Raw genomic sequence first — 24,693 nt, 5'->3', positions numbered from 1 at the left:
GCAACTTAAACAGAATATGTCCAAGTGTTATTTAATGAATGTAAAACATAACCAAATTACTAATCATATTTTTAAATTAGATTAGTTTAATCACCACTTTATTTAAAGAATGAATAAATAAAGTTCAGTTGTTACCAGAGTATAATTTCAAAGGTGAAACGATATGTAAAAAATGACGAACATATTCTGAAGTCTACAAACTTGATCAATTTTCATAGTAGTCAATGTTGAATATGAATTTGTTTTGTTTATAAATGCCAGTTTCTAAATACTTATAAGTAGTTTAATGAATATAATTTCATACCTATATTAGTTAACGTTTTCTAGTCAAAATACTTATTAGGTTCAGAGGTTAAAGAATTTCTCACTGTGAAAATATATCACTTTTCCATATGAATACTCATTGTTAAGGACCATTACTCAAATATATTGTTAGGCTATTCGTAGTTAGATATTGAAAATTAACAATTACATGTGATACTTGGTTATTTAGACTAACAGACTTTTTGAAATGTGATTAATCGAATGTGACCAATACTTAGGAATAAAGCGACCTCAGTTTATACTCAGTGTATATTTGTCACGATCTTAATATCTTACTGTTGTTGTCTCTGACTCTGACTGTGAGTAACGCAGTTGTAGTCCCACAGTGAACATCAAATTGTTTAGAACATAGAACTAGAGTTTCCTGCCAACAGCCAAAAACAACCTAACATCAGAATATATTTGCACGCAGTCACATCACTTGAACTAATGGGTAGCTCTAAGAATTAAATACTGGTAGCTACTCAGTGATTACTAGTTTTAGTTTATTAAGTATTCTTTAGGGTCATCCAGTTGACAACTAAGCTTTAATTAGGTAAGATTTTCAGAAATACATATACACGAAAAATCAATGTAAAACAGCTGATTTTAGTGACCAGCGTAAAATATGGGTTTGAGTAATGCAGTGAATCATGTGGTACACAATAGGAAACCTCATGTTAGTTGTTGTAAATTTAACTGGAAATCTATTTTCAAGTTACTGTGGGACTGTGCAAATCACTTTTACGTTGCCATGATATATTTGTTTGAACATTAAATTTGAACTATTCAGTATTGTAAGAGTTCTGTTCCATATACTGATAGTTTCAATCTATTACTTAACTAATGTGTTGAATCTAGAAAAATATATTAATTTGAAGAATATCTTTTCTAGTTTAATTCAAAAACAGTTTTCTTATCTGACTGACAGGTGAAAAACTATTACAGTTTTACCAAAGACCCTGAATCATGATTGCAATATGATGAGATTAGCTTAAATTTAGAAAGTCCGAACTATTGGATTCCAACTCAATAACTTGATGATATTGTACTCTGCTAAGTATTAATATATTAAGTATGATATCACCCTAAATAGTGGCTATTATGTGCTCAGATGCCTAAATCCATTCTTATGTCGTATGGCCCATCAAATATCATGTGACAAAATACTCAATCAGAACATCGACTTATATGACATTGTCCTTGTGCTGAACCAATGATGCGTCAAAAAGCACTAGCAGCATTAAGTTAACTCCGAGTCCTTGCTGATCTTCTGTATAGTAACCTCTCTCGTATATTTCAGAAATACGTAGTTTATAGACAAACAGACCAGACTACATCACACCATAAAATAAAAAAGAACAACTATACAAGATCAAGCCAAAAGTGGCTGTGAGTGTGAAATACTGAACTAACAGATTGAGAATAACTTAAGAATAGTAAATCGTATAATAATAGTCATTAGGTCAACTGAATAACACAATTATCATATTTGAACACTGAATATTGTTACTGTTGAAATATTGAACTGACCTTGTCGTTGTTGAGTCATACAAAAACAAATCAAAAATATTTATTACTTTCAGATAACTCACGTTATATGTACAAGGGTTTGTAAAATCTCGTTGTTGGTATTAATGATTGAACTTTGAAAAGCGTTCGTTGTCATTTGTGATTCCCGAGAGGCTTTCCTCGGTATAGTAGATTTAGATTGTGGAATCATGAAAGCATGTTTCATCCCATTTGAAATTCGTCAGCTGAGTGTACCTAAATCCCAGTGTCAATATTCACAATGAGGTACATCCATCTGACCAGTGCCAAATAGGACCGAGTGTACGTCGTGGATTGCGCTGTTAGTTACCGTTCAGATACATTAAAACTCAATTTATAGTTACAATTCATTTCCAAATCAGTCGGACAAGTCTATATAACTGTCAAGAAAAGCATCACCATTGCAGTATTGTCCGAGTTTACACATAATCTATGGCTTTCTAAATGTTATTCATATATTTTCGATCATTTGATTTCATTTTTTCATAAATTATCAAGTAAGTCATAACAAATGACACCTATCTTCATGCTCTTCATTACAATTAACGCTGATTATGAACTCCTAACTAATTTATCTATCACGTTTTTCTGAACTTGGTTAAAAATCTTTTGACTCCATGCCAATCATTTGGGTGGCTTCAGGGAATTTATAAAATTCATGAGTTAGTGCATCATTCTTTTACCATAATGATTGATACACAACAACTCATTTGATCATGACAACATTCAATTTTAAAATCACTTGTTTAGTGAAATCTCTGGTAATCAGTATTCAAGCGTATGTATTTGTGGATAGAATGAGATCAAACCAAGGTGAGAAATTATGTTTTAGATATAAAGTAATCGATAAACTGTTCTCACTAAATATACCTTAAATGATTGAGATAGGGTAAACATACACTTTTAGACTGGTACGCTATTTCTAATAAGTAGCGTGAATAGTTTTGTCGAGGACACCTTTTTATAGTTTCATTATTCTTTTTATTACTCTATTCCCCAGTTAGATGTAATAAAATATGACTATAAATGAGGTGAATAGATATCGAAACCAATATTGCGAGTATTACAATAAAAAATGTTCAGGTTATTGGGGAAATTTATACAATGAATGGTTATTTAAAGTCTAAATTCCTGAATGAAAGCTAGGATGTCACAGTTCTGTGTCAGAAGTTCATTGCCTTCTTGTCATCAGTTAACAAATGTATTCGATAAGTAATAGGTTACGTTCTGTGAACCATTTCATGTTAGTGGAATAACGTGAGCGATGACAACAATAATGACAAAATTAATCGTAATGAAACATATAGTTCATCTGACCGGTTGATACAGTTGAAACATCAAGAAAATAATTATCCACTGTTCTTAAATCGTTCTCTACTGACCCTCATGTATGTATGTATTTAAGTATATTGGTTGAGATGTTTAGTGTATCTGAATACGTTGTCATATATACTAAACAGATAACTAATTAGCACAACCATAAATTTACATAATACATTAAAATTGCGATCACGCTGATTCATTAAATAAATCCTAGAACTGAATTATTTATTCAAGAAAACTTGATGTAAACCAAACATTTTCTTAAGGAACAGTGTGTTTCGTTAATCACAAAGTAGTTTAAAGCGTTTAGTGTGTTCTTTGTAACATTTTCATAATATTACATATAACAGATCCTATTTGCTAATTGAACAGTCTCTGTTGAAACATGTACACCGATGCTACTTGAATATACAAGTATTCTTTTTGATTTATTTTCCCTGAGTGAGACTCTTCGCCTTATCGCTTCAAATGTAAATGGGTTGCTCGAAAATGTACCGAAATCTCTGTTTTATTATGGTTTAATTATAGTCGTTCATTTCTATAAAAATAGTACATCAGGTGACTGTGCCTATGAGACTAATTATGATATGAGGCTAACTAAGAATTATTTACTTGAAGCAAATTAATGATGGAAACCTCAGATGAATTGGCATTAAAAGACAAAGTTGACCATCGGTTATTTGTAATTTAAAATTGTTAGTGCTAGAATCTAGGATATACTGTTTTGTTATATATGTTGTAATTCTCAGCCAAGCGTATCAGATAATCGAATTCAGTTATAGCTGCTTTGTTAACATGGAGGTTATCTAACAGGGTTGTGAAAGCTAATCAATTGGTTTGTATCTGTATAACTATTAAAATTGTTAGCTAGAAACTGACAGAGATATTCGCTTTGGACGTGGCCTTGCATGTAAGCAAACTAAAACTGTTCAGTTCCATTTCACGCAAGTATAAATAAGTTTTTTACTAGTAAAAATCGTAATAGATCCACAATAAATTTAATGTAGCTGTTATGAATATACACCAACACCAGCATATTTACCTACATTGTCGTTAACAAATACATTCATAACAACCATAAACATTCCGTTCCCTTAACTTGTATGTTTGTTCAGCTGGAACACTGATTTGAAACTTGGTGTACTTTATACTGTTGATTCATCCCCTAAATTATTCTTGATTATGGACCAGCTGAATGAATTCTAAAAATTGCGGCTTTTACCGTTTCAATTAGAATATTATTGAACATCTGTGTAGTTGTTATCCTATTCAATTAAACAGAGAAGTGAAAGAATCATATTTTGTTTTTATGTGAAACATAATGAGATATTGAAAACTGAATTTAAATTATGGTTTTAATACATATGGGTGGAATATTGACTAATTCTGTTTGATATTGTGTTGCAAATATTTCGCCGTTTGAACTCATGTGTGAACATTAACATTCAAGGTTGAAAAAATGTAACCAACTCAACTTTGGACGTCAAAGTGAACTTAATTTTTTTAGTGTTTTGACGATCTTTCTTTCCTTATGATTTTTCCAGCTTCATATTCAGTCTGTAACAGGTAATTCATGGTAGTTACGTCTCGGATATCTCTAGAAAGCAGAAAACGTTGAAGACTTATTTGCAATCCTAAAAGAAATTTTTCGTATCACACTTTTGTTTCTGTGTTAAAAAGGAAAAATTTAGGGATAAATCATGACTGACGGGAACTTAAACTTAATCACATACCAGGCTTCTTAAGGTCTTGGTTTTCGATCCTTGAGAAGTTTGTTGGTACCCAGTGGTAAGAAGTTCTACATCTGAAGGAAACAAGTGTTCTGTGCCTCACGGTTTTCAGTGATTGTCCGACCAAAGTCAGTCCATGAAGCAAACTGTTTCCAGGTTATCAACTAAGTTTCGTCAATCTTAAGTAATAAGTATTAGATAGCTCCGTTGGTCCAGTACATTATCATGTTCTAAATAGTGTTAACTTGACAGAAGCTGGTGAAATCATAAAAGCTCCAAAGATCTGGAATTAGGTCTTTAACATCGCCGGTTGGCCATGGGGTCATATCATGATATTTTGCTTTTTTTTTTACTTTGTTTTGTATTTAAATCAAAATAATGTAAAGACTATTAAGTGATGGAATTTGAAATACCTAAATTTAACTTTTTAAAGGATCGAGAGTTTGAGAAATATTCCAATAAACAAGTCATGTAGTACGGCAAGCACTGTCCTCATACTTTGCAATATTTTGTTCACTTACTTACTTACTTACGCCTGTTTCTCCCACTGGAGCATAGGCCGCAGACCAGCTTTCCCCAACCCATTTCATGGAATAAAAACGTAACCTTATTACATAACGCCTATCCCCATCATATAAAAATGGAGTTCATTTTTACTAACATTTTCGATCCTACCGGCAAAATATCAGTATAAATTACTGACAGAATTATCATTTTTATGTATATCAACAGCACTTTGTTATATTACATATTTACACCGCAAACGATGTAAGATAGACAAGCAACTTTATGACGTGATTCAAGTTAGACATGCACACAACTAGATGGCTGCTCAGTGATCGAGAAGTTAAGCATTTGCTCACGAGACCGGAGGTCTTAGGTTCGACTCCTGACAGTGTGGTCGTATAATATCCACTTCGTAGGGGTCTCATGTCAGGACGAAACGGCTATGCAGTGTTTCTGGGTTCTCAGTGGTGGGCTGGTGAAGATCAATTCATGATTTAAGCTATGAAAATTCTACAATCTTTACGAAACTCGGTACTGAAAAAGTATACATTTTTGAAAATTAGATTTTTTATTCATCAGCATGGTATTTTGCATTTTATCTTATAAATAAAAGTATAACTCTCGAGATCGCACTTAATTCCCTTTGAAACGAGTGTTATGCACCAATAATTCTGATATTGCTCAAAATAACTTTGTATTCCATCAATAATTTACAAGATTTTAATTATATGGGAAGTACTACAAGAGATGAAGATCTACTTTCGCTAACATGTGACAGTGCATTGTCATAAAAGGAAATCTACATGAATATGAATAAAACTTTGAAAAGCCTTCTCAGCCTTTTGTTGTGATAAATACTGAGTTTTTCGTAGGCGGGTAACACTGAGATCCAGAAAATAAATCACGTTTTGTATAGTTAGTTTTTTATACTCGGGAGACCCAGTCTTCAGCTAAACATTAATTGAATACTATAACCCGTTGTTGAACCCACTTACATTTAATAGACCTACGTCTTGGGAAAATGTACCCATGGACAGTAACCATTTTAGATTGAAAACTAAATGACGTTACAAACAGGATTTTCTCACATGTAACAATGAAACAAGCTATTAACATACACTTTTGTACTGAGATAAATTAAATGACTTTTGAACAGTCTATTCTGCAGGCTCAAATTCATGAATGTGATGCTTTTTAAGTAAAGTTTTCTTTCGGAACATTTCTCTGGTGTCTAATGAGAGCATCGACGATAGTATAATTAATTATATTCATCGAATTTCTTCCATCATATCAGAATAAACAACAGTTTGATGACATTTTTTTCCTTGTAATTTCCAAACATTCATATTTATCAAATATTCTCAACATGCTTTCGTATACCCACAAATAATTTACCATATTTCACATGAGGCAAAAATGTTCCATCCAAATTTGATAAAAGTTTAGTCACATGGTTCCTACAGATTAGATAATTATGCAGTTATCACGAATTGATGTTAACTTGAGAGCCACTGAAAACTAAAGATCGTTGGTGAGTTTTTTCTCATTTTTAATTTGAGGACTTCCCAACAGTTGTGTATTCACTGCCCATTATAACTCCAAATCCAGTATCTGATTACCTCGTTACGAGTGCGATGTCATTAAGTAAAAATATAGTAGTTCACATTTATAATTCCAGTGAACCCATGAATGAGAACGATAACTGTACGGTGTCATCAAAAATATTTATCTTGTTCCAGACCTGATTGAATTTCATTGGTCCTATCTTTTTACTAAGACTCTAAAAGACCATTATAAGGAAAGTTGCTACTGAGTGTATGACTCTTGTTAGAATGTAAGCGTGATATTGGGCATACAAAAATTATTTTCATTGAACCAACCCATTTACATTTACTTAAGAGAATGCAGTCAGCTTCAAAAGTGTTAAATATCGGCTCAGTGTTTTAGAGGTTAAGCGTTCGCGCATAAGACTAAAGGTCTTGTGTTCGATAGCCAAATGCGTGGTTGTGGATATGCACTACTGAAGAGTTTCATACTAGAAAAAACGGCCGTCCAGGGCATCCAGTTTTCCAGTGATGCTTGACTTAAACTGTTGACTAAAACATGTTTTAACTTTCAAAATAAGATTTGTTGTGTGTACTTGTACATCTGTTTATCTAAATACTTCAAATCCAATCAATGCCGAATGTCCATCATGTATCTTTAACATAAACTTCAGTGTACATAAAAACTTTTATATTGGCAATATCTGTCTGATAGCTAACGAGAGACTAGTAGACAGACAGATAGGTTCAATTTTTATCCATGTACTTGTGATTCATAAACACACATTTTAAGTTAATGGGATCTGGAAAAAAATTCTAGGTGAATAAATTTTACTCTTATCACTTTTTATTTTTACGGAAAAAAAGACTAGCTCTCTATGAAACATTTGATTGTATATCTAAAATAAGTCGACTACATACATACTACATATATATATATAAGTAATATTCGTTTATTATTGCATCACATTAATTGAACTATTTCTAAGCATTGTTTAGTCTAAAAGTACTGGTAATTTATTGACATTAATTGACACATGCAGCTTTTATATTTCCTTAGTTATCTCATTATTGACGGGCACTCTAATTTCATAGTTAAAATTAAATGAAAATTAAGATACCAAATTTGAAATCTCGTTTTAAACTTTAATTTACTAAAGACTGAATTTGATCTTTTTTAAGGTATCAATTGAAAAGCAGTACATTTTTCATGATTGATTGCAACTGGTCAGTCTCTAATTGGTATATGTGCATACTGCGCGTATTGCCTCGATATAGCCTTAATTCACAAGCGAAAGGTACTGGGTTTGAGTCCCAGAGTGAACATCAACTCTGAGATGCAGGTACATCCAGCTGACGGGTCCCAAATAGGACGAAACGCGCGTCAATCTGGATTCCACTGCTAGCCACTATCCATCTTTGCTTACAATGTTCACCTTAGGTTTTTTTAATCATTTCTCTTCATATAGGTTTTATCGGTTCACATTAAAAATGAATCATTAAACAATGGATTTATTAGATTATTTCTTCTCGATAAACACTTTCAAGTTGAGTAATATACTTACGGTTTAGACAAACATGATACTAGTTTTTACTCAGTGATCAGTCAGAGTGAACAATGAAGTCCTAGAAGAGGCTATTTAAGGCCGAAATCGGTGTATCATAAAGTATCTGATTGTGATACAAATTAACGTATGTTCCAATCTTATGAGGTGCATCACCTCCCACAAGACTGATATGTTAACTAACATAACATTTAATTCAAACAAAGTTTCTTACCGACAACTTCTGACTATTTAAAAAGCAACTATAAAAATATCGTTTGGCTGACTATGAAATTCTGAGTAATATGATGTGACTGTCAGCACTTTCCGAATAGATACAATCCTGCGTCACCGAGTGCTGAGATATATTCCACTTGACATGATGCTACTATGTCTTCATTTCTAACACATAGTTACTGTTATCATATTGAAAAGAGTAAGAACAAAGAGTTGTGTAGAATAGTACGAATTCATTTTCTTTCGTTTGGTTCTCATCAGCCGCTTATAACCTGCAATATTTAAAAAAAATCATAATTCTATCATCATTGTGAGGAGGATTAGCAATCATTTTCTTCTTTAGAAGTTTTCCAACCATACTCGTAGTTTGTTTTTCTGTTGATTTACCTAAATCCTCGTTATATTTACCTACCCTGAATTCCAGTTGATCGTCCAGGATTGATTTGATCTTGGTGATGTAGACAGCTATGTTCACTAGAATGACATCTAAACCTTTATCTGGTCGTAAGAGCATTGACTCTTTATTTTGATAGATACTTCTTAAAGCTGCTAGACGTTCTTTTGAAAGAATATTCGAATTTGATATCGATTAAATGAAATGCTGATTGATAATGCCAACTAACTTTGATTTGAATCAGTCCTTCTTCTCCTCATTCATTGGATGCAAATCTTTTAATCGATCAAATAAATTTTCAAATTCAGCCTCTGTATCAATCTTGTCAGTACATGGTTTCGGTATGTGAAACTTGAATCCCAATGAAAGGGCTTCTGCATCCATATTATTAGTATTCGATAAGTTATGAATAAACTTCGAAGAGTTTTCCAGAAAATCTTTATTAGTGAATTTTCAAAATGAATATATTCAGTGAAGCAGATTGTAATCTGAATTTCCTAGTTGAAGATAAATCTCACTGACCAATGAGAGCATGCATATAAACAATGTTAAAGGTTTACTTGGAAATATTTCGTTTAAATGAAAATATAGGAAAAACATCCTGAAATTCATTTGTTATTATTCTGTAATTGTGAGGACGGCCCACAGGTGAAATCGAGGAAGCTCTAAGAAGCTCAGAAAGAGCCAAAGATATTTTGTCCAATCATCTTTTAGAAGAATATCCAAAAATCCCTTTGTGTAGCTTCCCTATTGAACAAATGCTAATAATCCCCTGTATTCGGATTAGAGAACTATAATGATGATTTCGTTTTTATTAAAAACTATAAATACCTGGGAAATTTGTACCATAATTGACACTGTTTTGGAATAGTATTCCTTTAACTTGTCTTCTGTCTTCTCATCTGCTACTTGGAGGGTTCTAGAGTTCAAGAACTCTAGTTGTACGCGGTATGATAAGAATATAACAGTAATAACTTCAAGATTTTTATCTATATAATCTATCCTTCTACTGAAATATGAGAGTCAGTTAATCTGGCAGTTGTTAAATATAATTTTCGTCTAGTACTGACATGAAATGAAAAACTTGCAAACTGAGCAGCACCAGACTGAAGTTTCGATATTTGACATGAGCGTGAAATCTATCACTAACAAAAGTAAATGACTGTCGTAAAATTTCGTAGTTGCGTTAAATAGGCAATATGGGCTTTCGTTTTCGAATTTTCTAATCACTGAACGAGCTTTACATCCTACATCCGATCCCTGATGAGATTGTGAGTACACGTTTCTGCGAAGCCCTTAAATCTGAACAAAATGGCCATCGAGTGTTCATTGGTTTTCAATGACTCTCCAGTTGATATTAGTCTGCAATGAAAATAATCTTCAAATCGAAGTATTTCCTACAACCACCTAGTTAAACAACCATGGTACACATTTTCAATAACAGTCAACTTAAAGTATGTAACGATGTCCATTCATTGTCATTGAATTCCAGTTCATTGGTCTAAATATATCTTATCGACTAAAGGACCTGAAGGTTCTGATTTCGGTATTTGGGATGGAGTCTGTATGCTCATTGTCTTGTAATCTGAAACTAAACGAAGTGACTATTCAACACATTCTGATGTCAGTTTGTGATGTAGTTTATTTTATGAATGATTTATGCTACCTCGTAAATTGAAAGACAAATCCCATAAAAGTAACCCTTTAGTAATAGAGCAGACGTTTCAGTGTTCTCTTCCCTGAAAATGTGGATTTTTAATCAGTGAGATAGGTAACTCTGTTGACTCATCTACTTCATAAAGAAATTGGAGTGCATCAACATAAAAAGAGTGCCTTTTCTAATACTAGTCGATAATGGCTTGGAAACTGTCTTACTTACTTACTTACGCCTGTTATCCCTCGTGGAGGAGCATAGGCCACCCACCAGCATTCTCCATCCAACTTTGTCCTGGGCAATTTGGAAACTGTCTACCGATTATTTATCTTATTCAGTCGTTGTCTGATAGACAAACCAAAAGGATTACTAGTATGAATATGATACGAAAAGTGTTGATCTGAAATATGTACACTATTGAGTCGGTTAATACAAATATTAGACAGCTTATAGAACGGCAGTTAACAATTACATTACGAAGTTATTTGTTTTAAAACCATGATATAAGTAAACAGTCAAAACCAGAAATTTTATCAGGACCAGAACTGAAATCTTTATAACACATAGACTTGAAATATACAGCAAAATTATTCTTAGACTAATAGAATATAAATGAAGTGGCTAATAACTAACAATTAAATGTCAGTCCAAAATATATAGGTCACTATGCCAGAAACTTAGTTGTCTAATAATCAGTTGCCAAAATGACTCGCATAATCATATTCATGAGAAGCAAAGTCATGCTGACCAATCTTGAATAATATGAAAAAAAAATACATCTACGCGAATGGATGACTTTTGAAGTGGACCAAAATTTATCTCACCTATTCTAGTGAAACGCGAAAACTAATTAGTCCCTCATAAATAAACGAATAAATAAATTCTTTGGAATTGAAAATATAACGAACTGTTTCCAAAGAGGCAATTTGTCTTTTAACTCTATTATATGTACCAATATTAAAGACTCTTAACTTTGACACTTGCTAATTCTATTTTTAAATGATATCACATAAATGTTTATGTAACATATAAAAATAATTACTGAATTCTTCTATAATATTTGTTTAAAAATTACTTCATATCAGTTTTTTCCTATTAGCGTTGTAGTCTTTTATTACGAAAAATTACATTATTATTATGACTAATATAAGAAAGTGATAGGTGTTGTTTTAATCGTTAACCATATCGCTTCCATAAAACGTAACTCGTTCAAATTATATACTGTTCTAATTTCTATAGAACATAACTAAACTGTCCAATATATATATATATATATATATATATATATATATATATATATATGCACGTATATCAGTGCCGACTATTTGGTTTTGGCTATAGTTTTAGTTTTTGAATATCCTTATTTTTTACTACAACCAAACATCGGGATATTTGTTTATCTTTCACTTGCATCTCTATCTGGCCAATAATAATAATAATAATAGATTTGATTCCTTTCTCATGATCAGAAATGAATAAACAAATGTGTTGTACAAAATAATTATTTAACTGAAAAATCGAATTTCTGTGAGAGTTATATATAACAACGATTAATCATTTGTCCCATAAAATAAAACTTCTGTTTGTGATTTTCTTTTTCATTTTTTTTTAACTTAGATGATTATTCATTTGATAATTATGATTATTAGTTGTAATTTGTTCTCATTTCCAATGATAGAAAAATTAACCAGGTATACAAAAAATGACATTAGTTTCAACCTATAGACAAGTAAATCAATTGATGCATTCTTATTTTACAATAACTAAACTAACCGATCAAGTTTATGGTTCTATAATATTTTTAGTTATTTACACAGTTGAACAAAAACTGAAGTGTTATGATTTTATCTTTTTTTTAGTAGAAAAGAAATAGCTCTTTCCATAGCCCCTCTATTATATTAATTAGTATAAGTAACACTAAATAACTTTTAGCTAAAAGATTTACATCTTTCCATTTAAATGAACATGTGTAGTTAATGGTGTATGGGAAACACTCGGCTTCATATAGCAAAACTTGTTTTTTTGCGGTCAACGATCGTCTTTATATATATTCTCGGTAGATTGAAACTCGTTCAATCACTACTAACTGATGTAGGAATTTTTCTTATTCAGTTTATACAAATTATTAGTCTATCATAATTCCTAAGGTGTGAGCATAGATACCATTTTCAATAATGTATATGCAACTCTGTGTGATGTTAATTATTAGGTGGATTGATGTATCTGGGAGACAACCTTTGATCTAATTTCCATGCTAGTTAGCAATAGTCAACAAGACAAATCTATAATCTTGAAGGAACTAATGTCTGTTGTACGATTCGATCCAGTGACACCCAACTTCACAGTCTGGGATGTTGGAGCTAAGCTACCAAGGGTGAGATCAACCTAAATTAGAACAGAGGTATTTACATTGAATGACCACTAAATAGTGACCAGTAACAAATCTGTCTAGTATTTAATATTGATAGTCGTATATCGATCGAAAAAATATTCAACTTGATATCTATTCACCTAGACTAGTGGCCTCATTTCAGCTAGATTTATAAAATTCGATAAGCAATAAGAAGAATTTGATATAAATGACGTTGGTCACTTTTCAGTGACCAATCAATTTTTCCTGAGTTTTTTTCCACAACAATAATCATTAATTCTCACTTCTTATCTGATCTGTACTTAGCTAGTCAACTTTATGTTGCATGAATTACGTGACTATACATTAACATTTGAATTCTAAATAATTATTTCCCTATGCCATTAGTTTATTTTTCTACTAGAATATTTATATATTCCACCTATTGGCATTTATATTACTTAACATATGAACGTCTTTTATAATTCTTCCATACCTTTTTATGAATCTTCATTGATGAGAACTTTGCTGGCATCATGATGTAAAGTATGTACACCGATTTTTTAATGATTACTAGAATTATGTTAAGGTTGTAAGCAGCGGATGAGAAACCGCGGAATAAAGTGAATTCATGTTATTGTTCCACAACGTCCATTGTTCTTGCTTTGCTCAAATAAAAGATTATTTAATAACTGTATTTTGATCAAGTTTAAGCACTACTGAGCTCACTTTTCAGCTGAAAGATCCATAGAAATAAACGAAACCACCAATTATTTTATTCGGTAACACAACGATTCCACTATCTCGAACAACAGAAAACTGGAAAAAGTAAAGAAAGAACAGTGAGTTATTTTTTAGTTCCCAACATATATTTGGAGAATTTCGGTTCATCTTTCATGTGAAGGTATTTGACTGTATTATTAAGAAATTAAATACTATGAACATAGGTTATAAAGTGGGGTATTCCGTCCGTTTTTTCTAATGTTCAATAGATATACGGTGCCCTGGATTTTCGGACATTTTCTTCATTCATTTAGTTGATAAGTCACACAGTTGAGTGTAGCTTTCACTTGAGATTTCATTTCAATTGTCTGAAGTTATCTACCTCTGCAACACCCATTCACTAAATGGACGATAAAATGCCTGACAATCCAGAGCTTTCCATGCCTACTGAACGTTGAAAATCGGATGTATATCTTCATACTTAGTTTAATGGCACCGAAATTTAGATTGGTGTTTGTCCTAACACATAGACTCAGAACATCATTTTGTGGTCTATAATGAACAACTAAACAAATGGGATAGCATGGAAAAGCTGAGTAACATAGATGATAGGGTCAGACATGTGACCTTATCTTGAAGTTTACATAATTTTGACCTTACAATCATTATTCAATTAGTTGCATACAATGAATCAGTTAAACAACCAGAGGTTTGTACACTTCAGTTTAAGATAATTTGAAATATAATTAGATATCGATCTGAAAAACAACAATGAAATATGTGTCTGTTAACCACAATGGTCAATCTGTTGTTCTAGCCAATCAGTCTTTATATTTTTCTCCCTCCTTACTTGTATACTATTGCACGCGTCTGGGTTTGATTGTAGATACATTTCATTTAATCTGGTTAAAGGAAATCGTATTATTACAGATAATTCCGGTTCCTATTGATCTTTTATTGGATAATTGATATTAATATACAAAATGATGACATTATTTCTTCGGGTTTCATAGCAGCTTGACAACAGGTTGACTTACTATTTTTCAAATGTCATAAAGCTTTAGTATACATTTTATTCATCGGTATTCTTTTGCATTCATAAGAAACATGTAAGACCAACAAAGTTATGTGGTTTATCAATAAAGACCAAAATATTTATTTGGGGAAATTTAATTCTGTGAACCAAAATGAATAAGAAATAACTTATTAGTCACGTTCCCGATTCGAAAATGTATATGTTATTTCTTTATACCTACGTAACTCAGAAAATTATTACATAGTTTTTAGTAGTCACCACGGAATAAAAACTCTTCTGAATATCTAATCAGTCAATCATTCATGTACAGCTACTCTCGAATAACATTTTTATAATATTGTTTTCACTACAGACAGAAATCGTACTAAAAGGATCGCCATAAACTGAAGTATACAAATCATCTCTTTTATCTGTGCCTAATTCAATTTTATGGTTCCAATTATACAAACGATTCTTAACAATTGTTTTTAAGCTAATGTATACTGAAAAACAGTGGAACAAATAAGACGAAACAAAGAATGAATACACCTGTTCTGTTGCTGTTTACAACAGTTTTCATCTTTTTCGTTTGCTTGTTAAAGATATCGCATCAAGGTAAATACTTCAAAGTGGAATTATTTACCTTTTAAATAAAAAATGAATCATATAGATGATTCACAAAGGAGAGAATGGATAGACAATTAAGCGAAATGAACTGTAAAAAAGAAAGCAGTAAAGATTTTTGGCAGGGAATGAAACAATGTTCTTCCTTTTCTTTAAACACAACATAACAATCAGCACCTCGATGGATAATGCATTGAGCGTTTGAAGGGAAAGTAACTAGTCTAAGTGTGAATATTAACACTGGAGAACAGGTACATTTAGCTGACGAAGCCGGAATAGAAAAGCACACGAATTCTGGATTCCACCATTAGCCACCATCAAATTCGCTTAAAATAGCGTAGAAAGGTGTTATTTTCGATTTAGTTGTCGATAACTAGTGATATTAACTGAGGAAACAACTGAAAAATCAGCTAGTTTTGGATACACGTTTCATTCTGGTGTTGTATTTCATGTAAGTGTACAGACGCAACTACAGGCATGATCTTAAATACAGAGTTTTCTTGTTTCACACTGGGAACGACACGAATAATTCGGAATACACTGATATCGTCATGAAGACTAAATGTCTTTGTGTTTAACCTGTTGGCGATCACGACTGTAAATTCGTAAAAGGTAACAAATCAGAATATGAGAACTTCTTTTTGGACTCAAGTTTACACTTGTTCACTAATTTCTATTATTTAGCGATCAAAACTGTATTCGAATTATACTACATTCTAACTAAATAATATAAATCAATGAATACTTACTTACGCCTGTTACCCTTCATGGAGGCGAATAGGTCGCTCACGAGCACTCTCTATCTGGAGCTCTTCTAGAGTTACTGCCTGTCCCGAGTCGAAGTAAAGAAGAAGGGTTGGACATGGGGTCGGTGACCCCATTCCATAGGAAAAAATCTTGCTAAAAAACGCCAATCAGATTAAACAGTCAATGATTAACTACTGTTTATGATTACTTTGCTTTAGTATATGAAAAAAACTATGTTGTTAATGATATTATTAGTTGAGAATTATATTTTGTAAAAAGATATCTCTTGTAATTATTCTTATTTAATGAGTTGAGAAAAAACAGTCACTTCTAGAAATCTGTATCTTTCCAGATGACTTGACTAGAAAAACACAATACAGAAACTTTTGCATTTATCGTATAACATTTTAAATACAGTCATTTCGTTTTTGCTAATTGCTAAGTATTTCAATTTCTTAACAATGAAAACTTTCTATGATATCATATAAATACTTGATCATAGAATAGATTTCATATTCACAGTGTTTATTCAATATATAATATTGAAAAATATTCTCTTTCTCATTTGATTCACCATCATTTGATTAACAATTCAATAAATATCCTAAAAAAAAGTCATTGTTTTATTCTATTTCCCTTGACTACTAATAAACTTTGATACAAAACTAGACAACTATAAAAATGAATAATTAATGAGTGACATTAAAGAAAATTATTATTTCTTTATTTTAACAGAATAAATGGAATAACAATTTACTGTTTAATATGATTCACAAAGTTGACTTGATTTATGGTGTATGTGCGTACATGGTTTATCAAATTATAAAAAATGTCATCTTTTTAAAACTTTTTTTCACTTTCTTGTCATCATTTCCCTAATCATATCAACATTGTAATCACTGACTTGTAGTAACTTTAAAATATGGTTTCAATTAGTGATTAATGGTGTTTCTGCCCAAAAGTAAACGATATTTATTGGATCATCCTCACTGAATAATCGAAGAAAAGATACATACATGTTATTATTAGGATGAACAGTTGAATGATCACTAGGATTCAAGCAAGCAAAACCTTTTCCATCTTAAAATTGTATATAATACCCAAAGAACTTGATTACTAAATTATATTAATGACAATTTCAAAAAGAACCCTATAAATAAAACTCTATTATGATTAATTGCCTTGAAAGTTTGAATTTATATTCATCGGTATTGTGTTGCTGTTGTTGTCTCTTTTATCTTTTACTGAATATTTTATTATAGTTAAATAAATAAAAGAAAATAATAAATCTAAAAAGTAATTTAATTTTGTCCCGTTTTATTTATTTTTTATTTTTTTGAAAACAAAAACAGAACAATTACTTAATAAATAATGAGTTGACAAAGAGATGAATGAGATTATAAAATATGACTAAATCATTGTTTTATCAGAAGGGGGTTTTGTGGAGATTTTTAGTAATTTATATAGTTGAAATCATGAGTCAATTGAAGCTAGACCACCATGAAAATCCTTGAAGCACTGGACGGCCGCTTCGTCTCATTATGGGACTCCTCAGCAGTGTGCATCCACGATCCCGTCTCGTGAGATTCGAACCCAGGACCTGTCAGTCTCGCGCGCGAGCACTTAACCTCTAGACCACTGAGCTGGCCGACATCCGACGGCGCTAATGTCTAACTTCAACCAATCCACGAAGTTGAGCAACCATTCATCAATGTCTTCAGTGAGTTACTATCTCACAACAGACCTGGTTGAACTCAACTCATGATTTCAACTATATAAAATTACTAAAAATCCCACAAAACCCCCTTTTGATAATGATCATATGCTTACTAGTGACTGGCTCCGAGAGGTATTTCCTGGAGCTCTAATGAGAGGCGATGACCAGTGGAGTTCAATCGGGTCTGTTGTGAGATAACAACTCACTGAAGACAATTGGTGAATGGTTGCTCAATTTCGTGGATTATTTGAAGTTAGATATTAACACCGTTGGATGCCGGCCAGCTCAGTGGTCTAGAGGTTAAGCGCCCGCGCGCGAGACTGGTTGGTCCTGGGTTCTAATCTCGCCAGACGGGATCGTGGATGCACACTGCTGAGGAGTCCCACAATAGGACGAAACAGCCGTCCAGTGCTTCCAGGTTTTCCATGGTGGATTAGCTTCAATTGACTCATGATTTCATTGTTTTATGTTAAATTCTAATTTATCAAAATGCCTAATCATTATTCCACTGAATTACTTCTAAGTAATTAAATAAGAAAAAAACTGCATAAATAGAATTATAGCTGAAAACTGAAATTACACATTACAAATTCTTGATTTATTAAGTGGAATATAAATGGTTGTAATGACCAATTGCTAAATTTTCAAGTCTATTATTTAATGAAATAAAAAAAACTCCTTACAATAATCATTTCATCTTTTTTACCTGACTAATAGAGATGAGTAAGTTGGGAACTTTTATAAATGAATTTATACTTTTGGTTTTGTAACTTGTACTATTTCATATAGTATGAAGATAACAAAATGAATTAATATTATAGTGAATAACAAATCAGGTGGGGAAAAAACTAAGTTATTATTTCATGCAAAATTACACAGTGACTTTATAAAATATGAAAAACATACATTCAATACGTTATTTGTATAGCTTCTTCCAGTTTTCCTTGACATACTTCATAATTCTTACAATTCTGTTGTTGTTCCAATTGTTCTGTGTTTCCCTTCCTGTTTTCTTCAATTCAATCCTATTCTGGTAGATATTCCGCTTCCGACTGGTGCTATATACTACTTATATCTGTCAGCATATGCGGCGTATGTGAGCTGTTAAATTTCTTCAAATCCACTTTGATTACTACCAATTATAATCATGCTACTCAAAAATTAATTGGTGATATAAAATCATTTAGAATTTGTTACTATGTTTAATGTCATAAATTTCTTTTGTTTTCTACTTTTCAGAATTTTATCGTTCGTGTAAATCAACAAAATTCAAGCATGGTACTCACTCGTGTCTGTCCACCAACAACAGTCCTACGTTCACCCAATAAAACTAACTGTTATTTACATGCTAATCACAAGGACTACATCGAAAACAACCACAACAAAAACCAACACCACAATGTTTATTTACCAATTAAACATAATTTGATTGAAATACTTCCTCATGATGGTTATTGTTTAACTGGAGATAAGAAAATGCGTTTGATATTTAAAAGTTTGATACATTTATTAGAATTCTATTTACTTGTTCAAGTAAGGTAAGTCAATATTTGTATGGGGATTTATGGAGATTGCAGTATAGATGGATTAAAGTTAGACATTAACACCGTTAGACGCCGGCTCAGTGGTTTAGAGGTTAAGCGTTCGCGCGCGGGGCCAGAGTTCCTGGGTGCTTACTGCTGAAGAGTCTCGTACTAGAACGAGACGGCCGTCCAGTGCTTCTGGATTTCCAATGGTGGTTTAGCTTAGATTGACTCGTCAATTCAACTTTTAAAGTCAATATTTGTTGTCATGTTACTTAATTCTGTCGACTATTTGCCCTGGAATCTGATATCAGTTAGGGAGTCATTATTGCTCTTGGTTGCAACTCCTCATTAATGTGTCTATCACAGCACACGGAGTCAAGTCCACGTTTGTATTACTTAACAATCTGGTCTTGCAATGATCCACCAGGGATTTAAAGACCATATGATCTGTCCAGGATGATTCGAAATGTTATTATCCTTCTTGCCTAGAAGTCTCTATTACCAGTAGAGTTGGAGATTTCATTAAAATTAATTTCAAGTGTATATGCTTTCAGTTAGGTAAACTACTGCAATATGTTTATTATATAGTATATGTGTTAAATAATCTAATCTAGAATTTTCGTACTTTTCTTGGAGTTCATGAGTTATAATCTAACGGTTTTTTACTCTTCTAGGAGAGATGCAAATGGCAATATTTGAATGAAGTGGATGATTTGCACATGATAAAATAAAGCTTACCACTAATTTGCAAAACTTCAAATATCTATCTGCAGCCATATTCATAATGACGTCAAAAGATTCATCATTTACCTCACTAATCCCTTTGAGGATAGTAGGTGACACAGAATGGAATGCTGTTGAAATTATAAAAGGCCAATAAGACTTAGAAGTAATGAAATAAACTGGTGAGATAAGTGGTTCGTTGCAACAAATATGCATTTTTATCAGTCCATAGTCTGTAAAAATGTTTGATAACAACCAAACTACTGAGCATTAACAAGTAGCATAGCATATAACACAAAAATGCTTAGCAAATCCCCCAATGTTATTGCATTCCAATTTTCATTGGGATGCTAGTACATCCATCTGGTAGGTCTCAAATAGCAGAAAGCTCGCGTCTTAAATTCCATTGCAAGCCTCAATCCATCTATCTCATAAAATTTTTATAATTTTTTACCAATAAATGTTGTAAAAACTCACCTATAAAATATACTTGTTCTTACCATTTCTTTAATAGTTAAGGCTATCAACTTGAAATTCATTGTGTAAACGATTTTTATATTCAATAATTCATCTAATAAAAAAGTTTATCCATTCCTTTTGGGTCTTTTTAACTACTTCTTTTCTGATTTTCTCATTCTGTCAAAAAGTAATCGTGCATCATTCCTTCGTTTACCATCGGCAATTTGTCAAGCAAAAACTATGAAAGAACTTGACCAGCTTAATAAACAGGGAATAAGTAAGTAACATATTTTATACGAATACTTCTGTAACAATGCCAATTTGAACTACTCCATAAATGGCATTATTTTACCAATAACAATATAAACTTTTGTCTTATGTCATGCTAAAAGATAATTTCTATCTCACTCTTATTCTTTATTACTAAGTGATGGTTGGAAAAATCCAATCTGATGGTTCGTTTTGAATATAAACTAAAAATTAGATATTCGTTGGCGAAGTAATTATCTATTTGACTTTCGTATGTCGAAAAATATCAGCTGAATCCTGCATCTATCTGATCAAATGAACAATAGCACACATGACTTTGTTCAGCTATTTAAATGTGTTGTATACGGTTACTACACTTAAATTCATTATAAAGAAACATAAACAATTTTCATCTGAATAAACAGTTTAGGTGACCGAATTGTTGAGGGCTATCTCCTCACACAAAATTACCAACTAACTAACAAACTTACTTACTTACTACTGTTACCGCTTGTGGAGGAGCATGGGCCGTACACCAGTATTCCCCATCGAACTCTGTTCAGGACAATCCTTTCCAGTTGTTTCCGATTGCTTCCAATTGCTAATCATCTTTTTAATGTCTGCTTCCAATTCCGGAGTCAATGTGTTGTTGAGCCTTCCTCTTTTCTGTTTTCCTCCAGGATTCCAAGTTAGTCCTTGCATCATGATGCAGTTTGATGTTTTCCTCAATGTATGTCCTATCCACAAAAACCATCGTCTTTTCTTAATTTCCTCTTCAGCTGGAACCTGGTTTGTTCTCTCCCACAGTAGGCTGTTGCTGATGGTATCCAGGCAATGGACATTGAGTATCTTGTGTAGACAATTGTTCATAAATACTTGTACTCTTTGATTACGGTTGTAGAAGTTCTCCAAGTTTCAGCTCCATACAGTAGAACTGTCCGTATGTTCGTATTGAAGATTCTGACTTTGATATTTATAGGTAGTTGTTTTGAGTTCCATATGTTCTTTAACTGTATGAATGTTACTTTTGCTTCTCTAATCCTCGCCTTTACGTCTGCATCAGATCCTCCCTGTTCATCGGTGATGCTGTCCAAGTATGTAAAAGTTTCCATCCCTTCCAGAGCTTCTCCATCAAGTGAGATTGCGTTAGTGTTCTCTGTGTTGCATATCGAGATCTTGGTTTTTCCCTTGTGTATGTTCAGTTCTACTGATGCAGAGGCTTCTGCTATACTGGTTGTCTTGACCTGCATTTGTTCGTGTGTATGGGATAAAAGGGCTCGTTCATCTGCGAAGTCCAAATCGTCTAACTAAATCCAACCTGTTCATTGTATTCCGTGCTTCCCTTGAGATGTGGATGTCTACCACCAGAAGGAAGAGAGAGGGTGAGATTAGCCAGTCTTGTCTGACTCCGGTCCTCAATTGGAGTGCATCTGTCAGCTGTCCTCCATGCACGACCATGTAGTTTGGTCCGTCGTATGAATTCTGGACGATGTTGATGATTTGCTCAGCTACTCACACCATAGTGTCGAAGAAGGTTCCATAATGTTCTTCTATCAACATTGTCAAATGCCCTCTCATAGTCAAGTAAGTTGATGTATAATAACGAGCTCCATTCAATTGATTGTTCAACGATAATCCGTAGTGTCGTGATTTGGTTTGTGCACAACTGATCCTTACGGAATCCAGCCTGTTGGTATCGAAATTGAACGTCTACTGAATCTTTCATCCGGTTCAGAAACACTCTGTTGAAAACCTTTCCTAGTACAGGTAGTAGTGTGATACCTGTGTAGTTCTCATACTTGCTGATATCTCCTTTCTTTGGTATCTTGATTAGGTGTCCTCCTCTCCAGTTTGTCAGCACTTTTTCTTCCTCCTAAATCTTCCTGAATAGAAGGTGAAGCATGTTTGCAGTTACTTCTATGTCTGGCTTCCGTGCTTCAGGTGGTATAGTTTTAGGTCCTGTTGCTTAACCACACTTGATTTGTTTGGTGGCCATCATGATTTCTTAGATCGTTTGTGGGGTGAAATCTTAAGAAGGACTGTGTATGTTGCTTCGATGTCCGGTGGATTCAGTGGAGCTGGCCTATTCAAGAGTTCAATTACTAACTACATAACATTATTTTTCCATTTATTTCTACTTTTAGAAATGAAAGTTAGATGTATATCTTTCAACGCTTAGCAATATAAAACTCAACTACCATCCTCTGGCACTTCCGATACATAACATCGTAAGTACTCTTAATGCATCGTTCAGCCAGCAATGTACCGACTAATTTTCGTGGTTAGTGATTTAGAGTGATGAAGACTTTGTAGCTCAGACGGATACCTTGAGTGATGTTGAGTTCTTTGAGTTAGATGATTCTAGCAGAAACCTTGAATTATGAAATGTTGCTTTTGTTCAATATTATATTAAAAGCTTCACAATTAAACCATTCAGTTTAGAAAATGTATCATCACTAAAATACTGATCAACTTTCAACTTCACATTGGATTCGTAGGAATACGTGACTGTTCTTGATTTTTTGGTGTTCTAAATCGATACTAGAAACTTTATAAATTCATCAGTATGACTTAGATTCATAGTAGTCAGCACAGGATAACGTCTCTTCAGGACGCAGTTTTCATATTAATGAAACCAACTTACTGTGATTATTTTTTCAAATGTCTATTTTATGAGTTTTTTTAAAGTAAACTTGGTGTACAATAAATTATATTTATGCTGCCATGAGTTTTTAAAAAAACAGTTACAGTGTTTAGTTTTCATTTTCTCATCATGCCATATCCACCAATTGAATCAGCAAAGATCAGTAATGATGACTCAGCTCAATTTAGTCTCAGAGACATATCAAACTGGCTAATCATTAAGCAACATCAAAATGTCAACCTCTATTAGTTTAAATAGTACGCAATTTATCAAAAATGGTTTGAATTATTCCTTTGTTGATATTCTTGACTGAATTTACATTACTCTTTGTTGTCCCATGTAGATTTTGCGCAAAATCCCTTCATATAACCAATTTTTCATAAGTTTTATCCGGAACAGATGAATTATAACGATGAAAATTAAGTCCCAAATATTAGCGATCGCATTGTTTAAACCGTTCTTTGTTACGAACATCACATCCGCTGCACAAGTGCTTGGATATTTGTATACAATAGCTTTGTGAATAACTCGGTGTTTAAAGTAAAAAGTATTATTTTCAAGTCCCAGTGTAAACGTCAACACTGGGTTAAAGGCACATGAAACTGACGGGTCCCTAATAAGGTGAAACGTGCATCGTAAATCTTATCCCTAACCACAAGCCGTATATTCTATATAAAACACGTAATTTGTTCAATAAATACACAAACTGAGATAATGAAACTGTCTTTGACATTTTGAGTACATCAATCTCATTCTCTTCAAAATACCCCCCCCTATTAATGGTAATACATATGTGTCATCTCCGCCTTCATTGTTCAGAACATCCTTGGAAGTTATCTTAAATCACACTCTTCATCTGAGTTCTTTCACTTTTTGCTGCCTATTCCTTGCTGTATGGTTTCAGCTAAATGTTGTATTCGTTGAACTACGTTTTTGATTTGTTGATCAGGCATTAGAAACTTTGAAGACGACTTTCGCACATAAATTTTTATAGTCACACATGTTTCCTCCGAATTATGTGGACAGACGACTTCCTCGAATTTAATTAATCAGTGACCGTCTAGCCAGTGAATTGGAGTGACAGAACAAGTCAGATATTAATATCAAAATAACTGTTTTGTAGCTAAGT

At 32.7% G+C, this 24,693-nt stretch overlaps 1 protein-coding gene across 1 annotated transcript in view; it reads left to right on the top strand.

The window, feature by feature from the left end:
* The window catches only part of Smp_163530 (hypothetical protein), a gene marked incomplete at both ends in the record, with an annotated part of 66,850 nt that overhangs the window by 8,685 nt on the left and 33,472 nt on the right, over positions 1-24,693 (top strand). Inside the window, 2 exons of the mRNA XM_018790919.1 lie at positions 19,203-19,501; positions 20,860-20,948. Coding sequence (XP_018645931.1) covers positions 19,203-19,501; positions 20,860-20,948 — 388 coding nt within the window. The remainder of the gene's footprint in view (positions 1-19,202; positions 19,502-20,859; positions 20,949-24,693) is intronic.

Source organism: Schistosoma mansoni (genome assembly GCF_000237925.1).
Source record: "Schistosoma mansoni, WGS project CABG00000000 data, supercontig 0013, strain Puerto Rico, whole genome shotgun sequence".
Taxonomy (NCBI): domain Eukaryota; kingdom Metazoa; phylum Platyhelminthes; class Trematoda; order Strigeidida; family Schistosomatidae; genus Schistosoma; species Schistosoma mansoni.
This window is presented reverse-complemented; position numbering and strand designations above follow the sequence as displayed.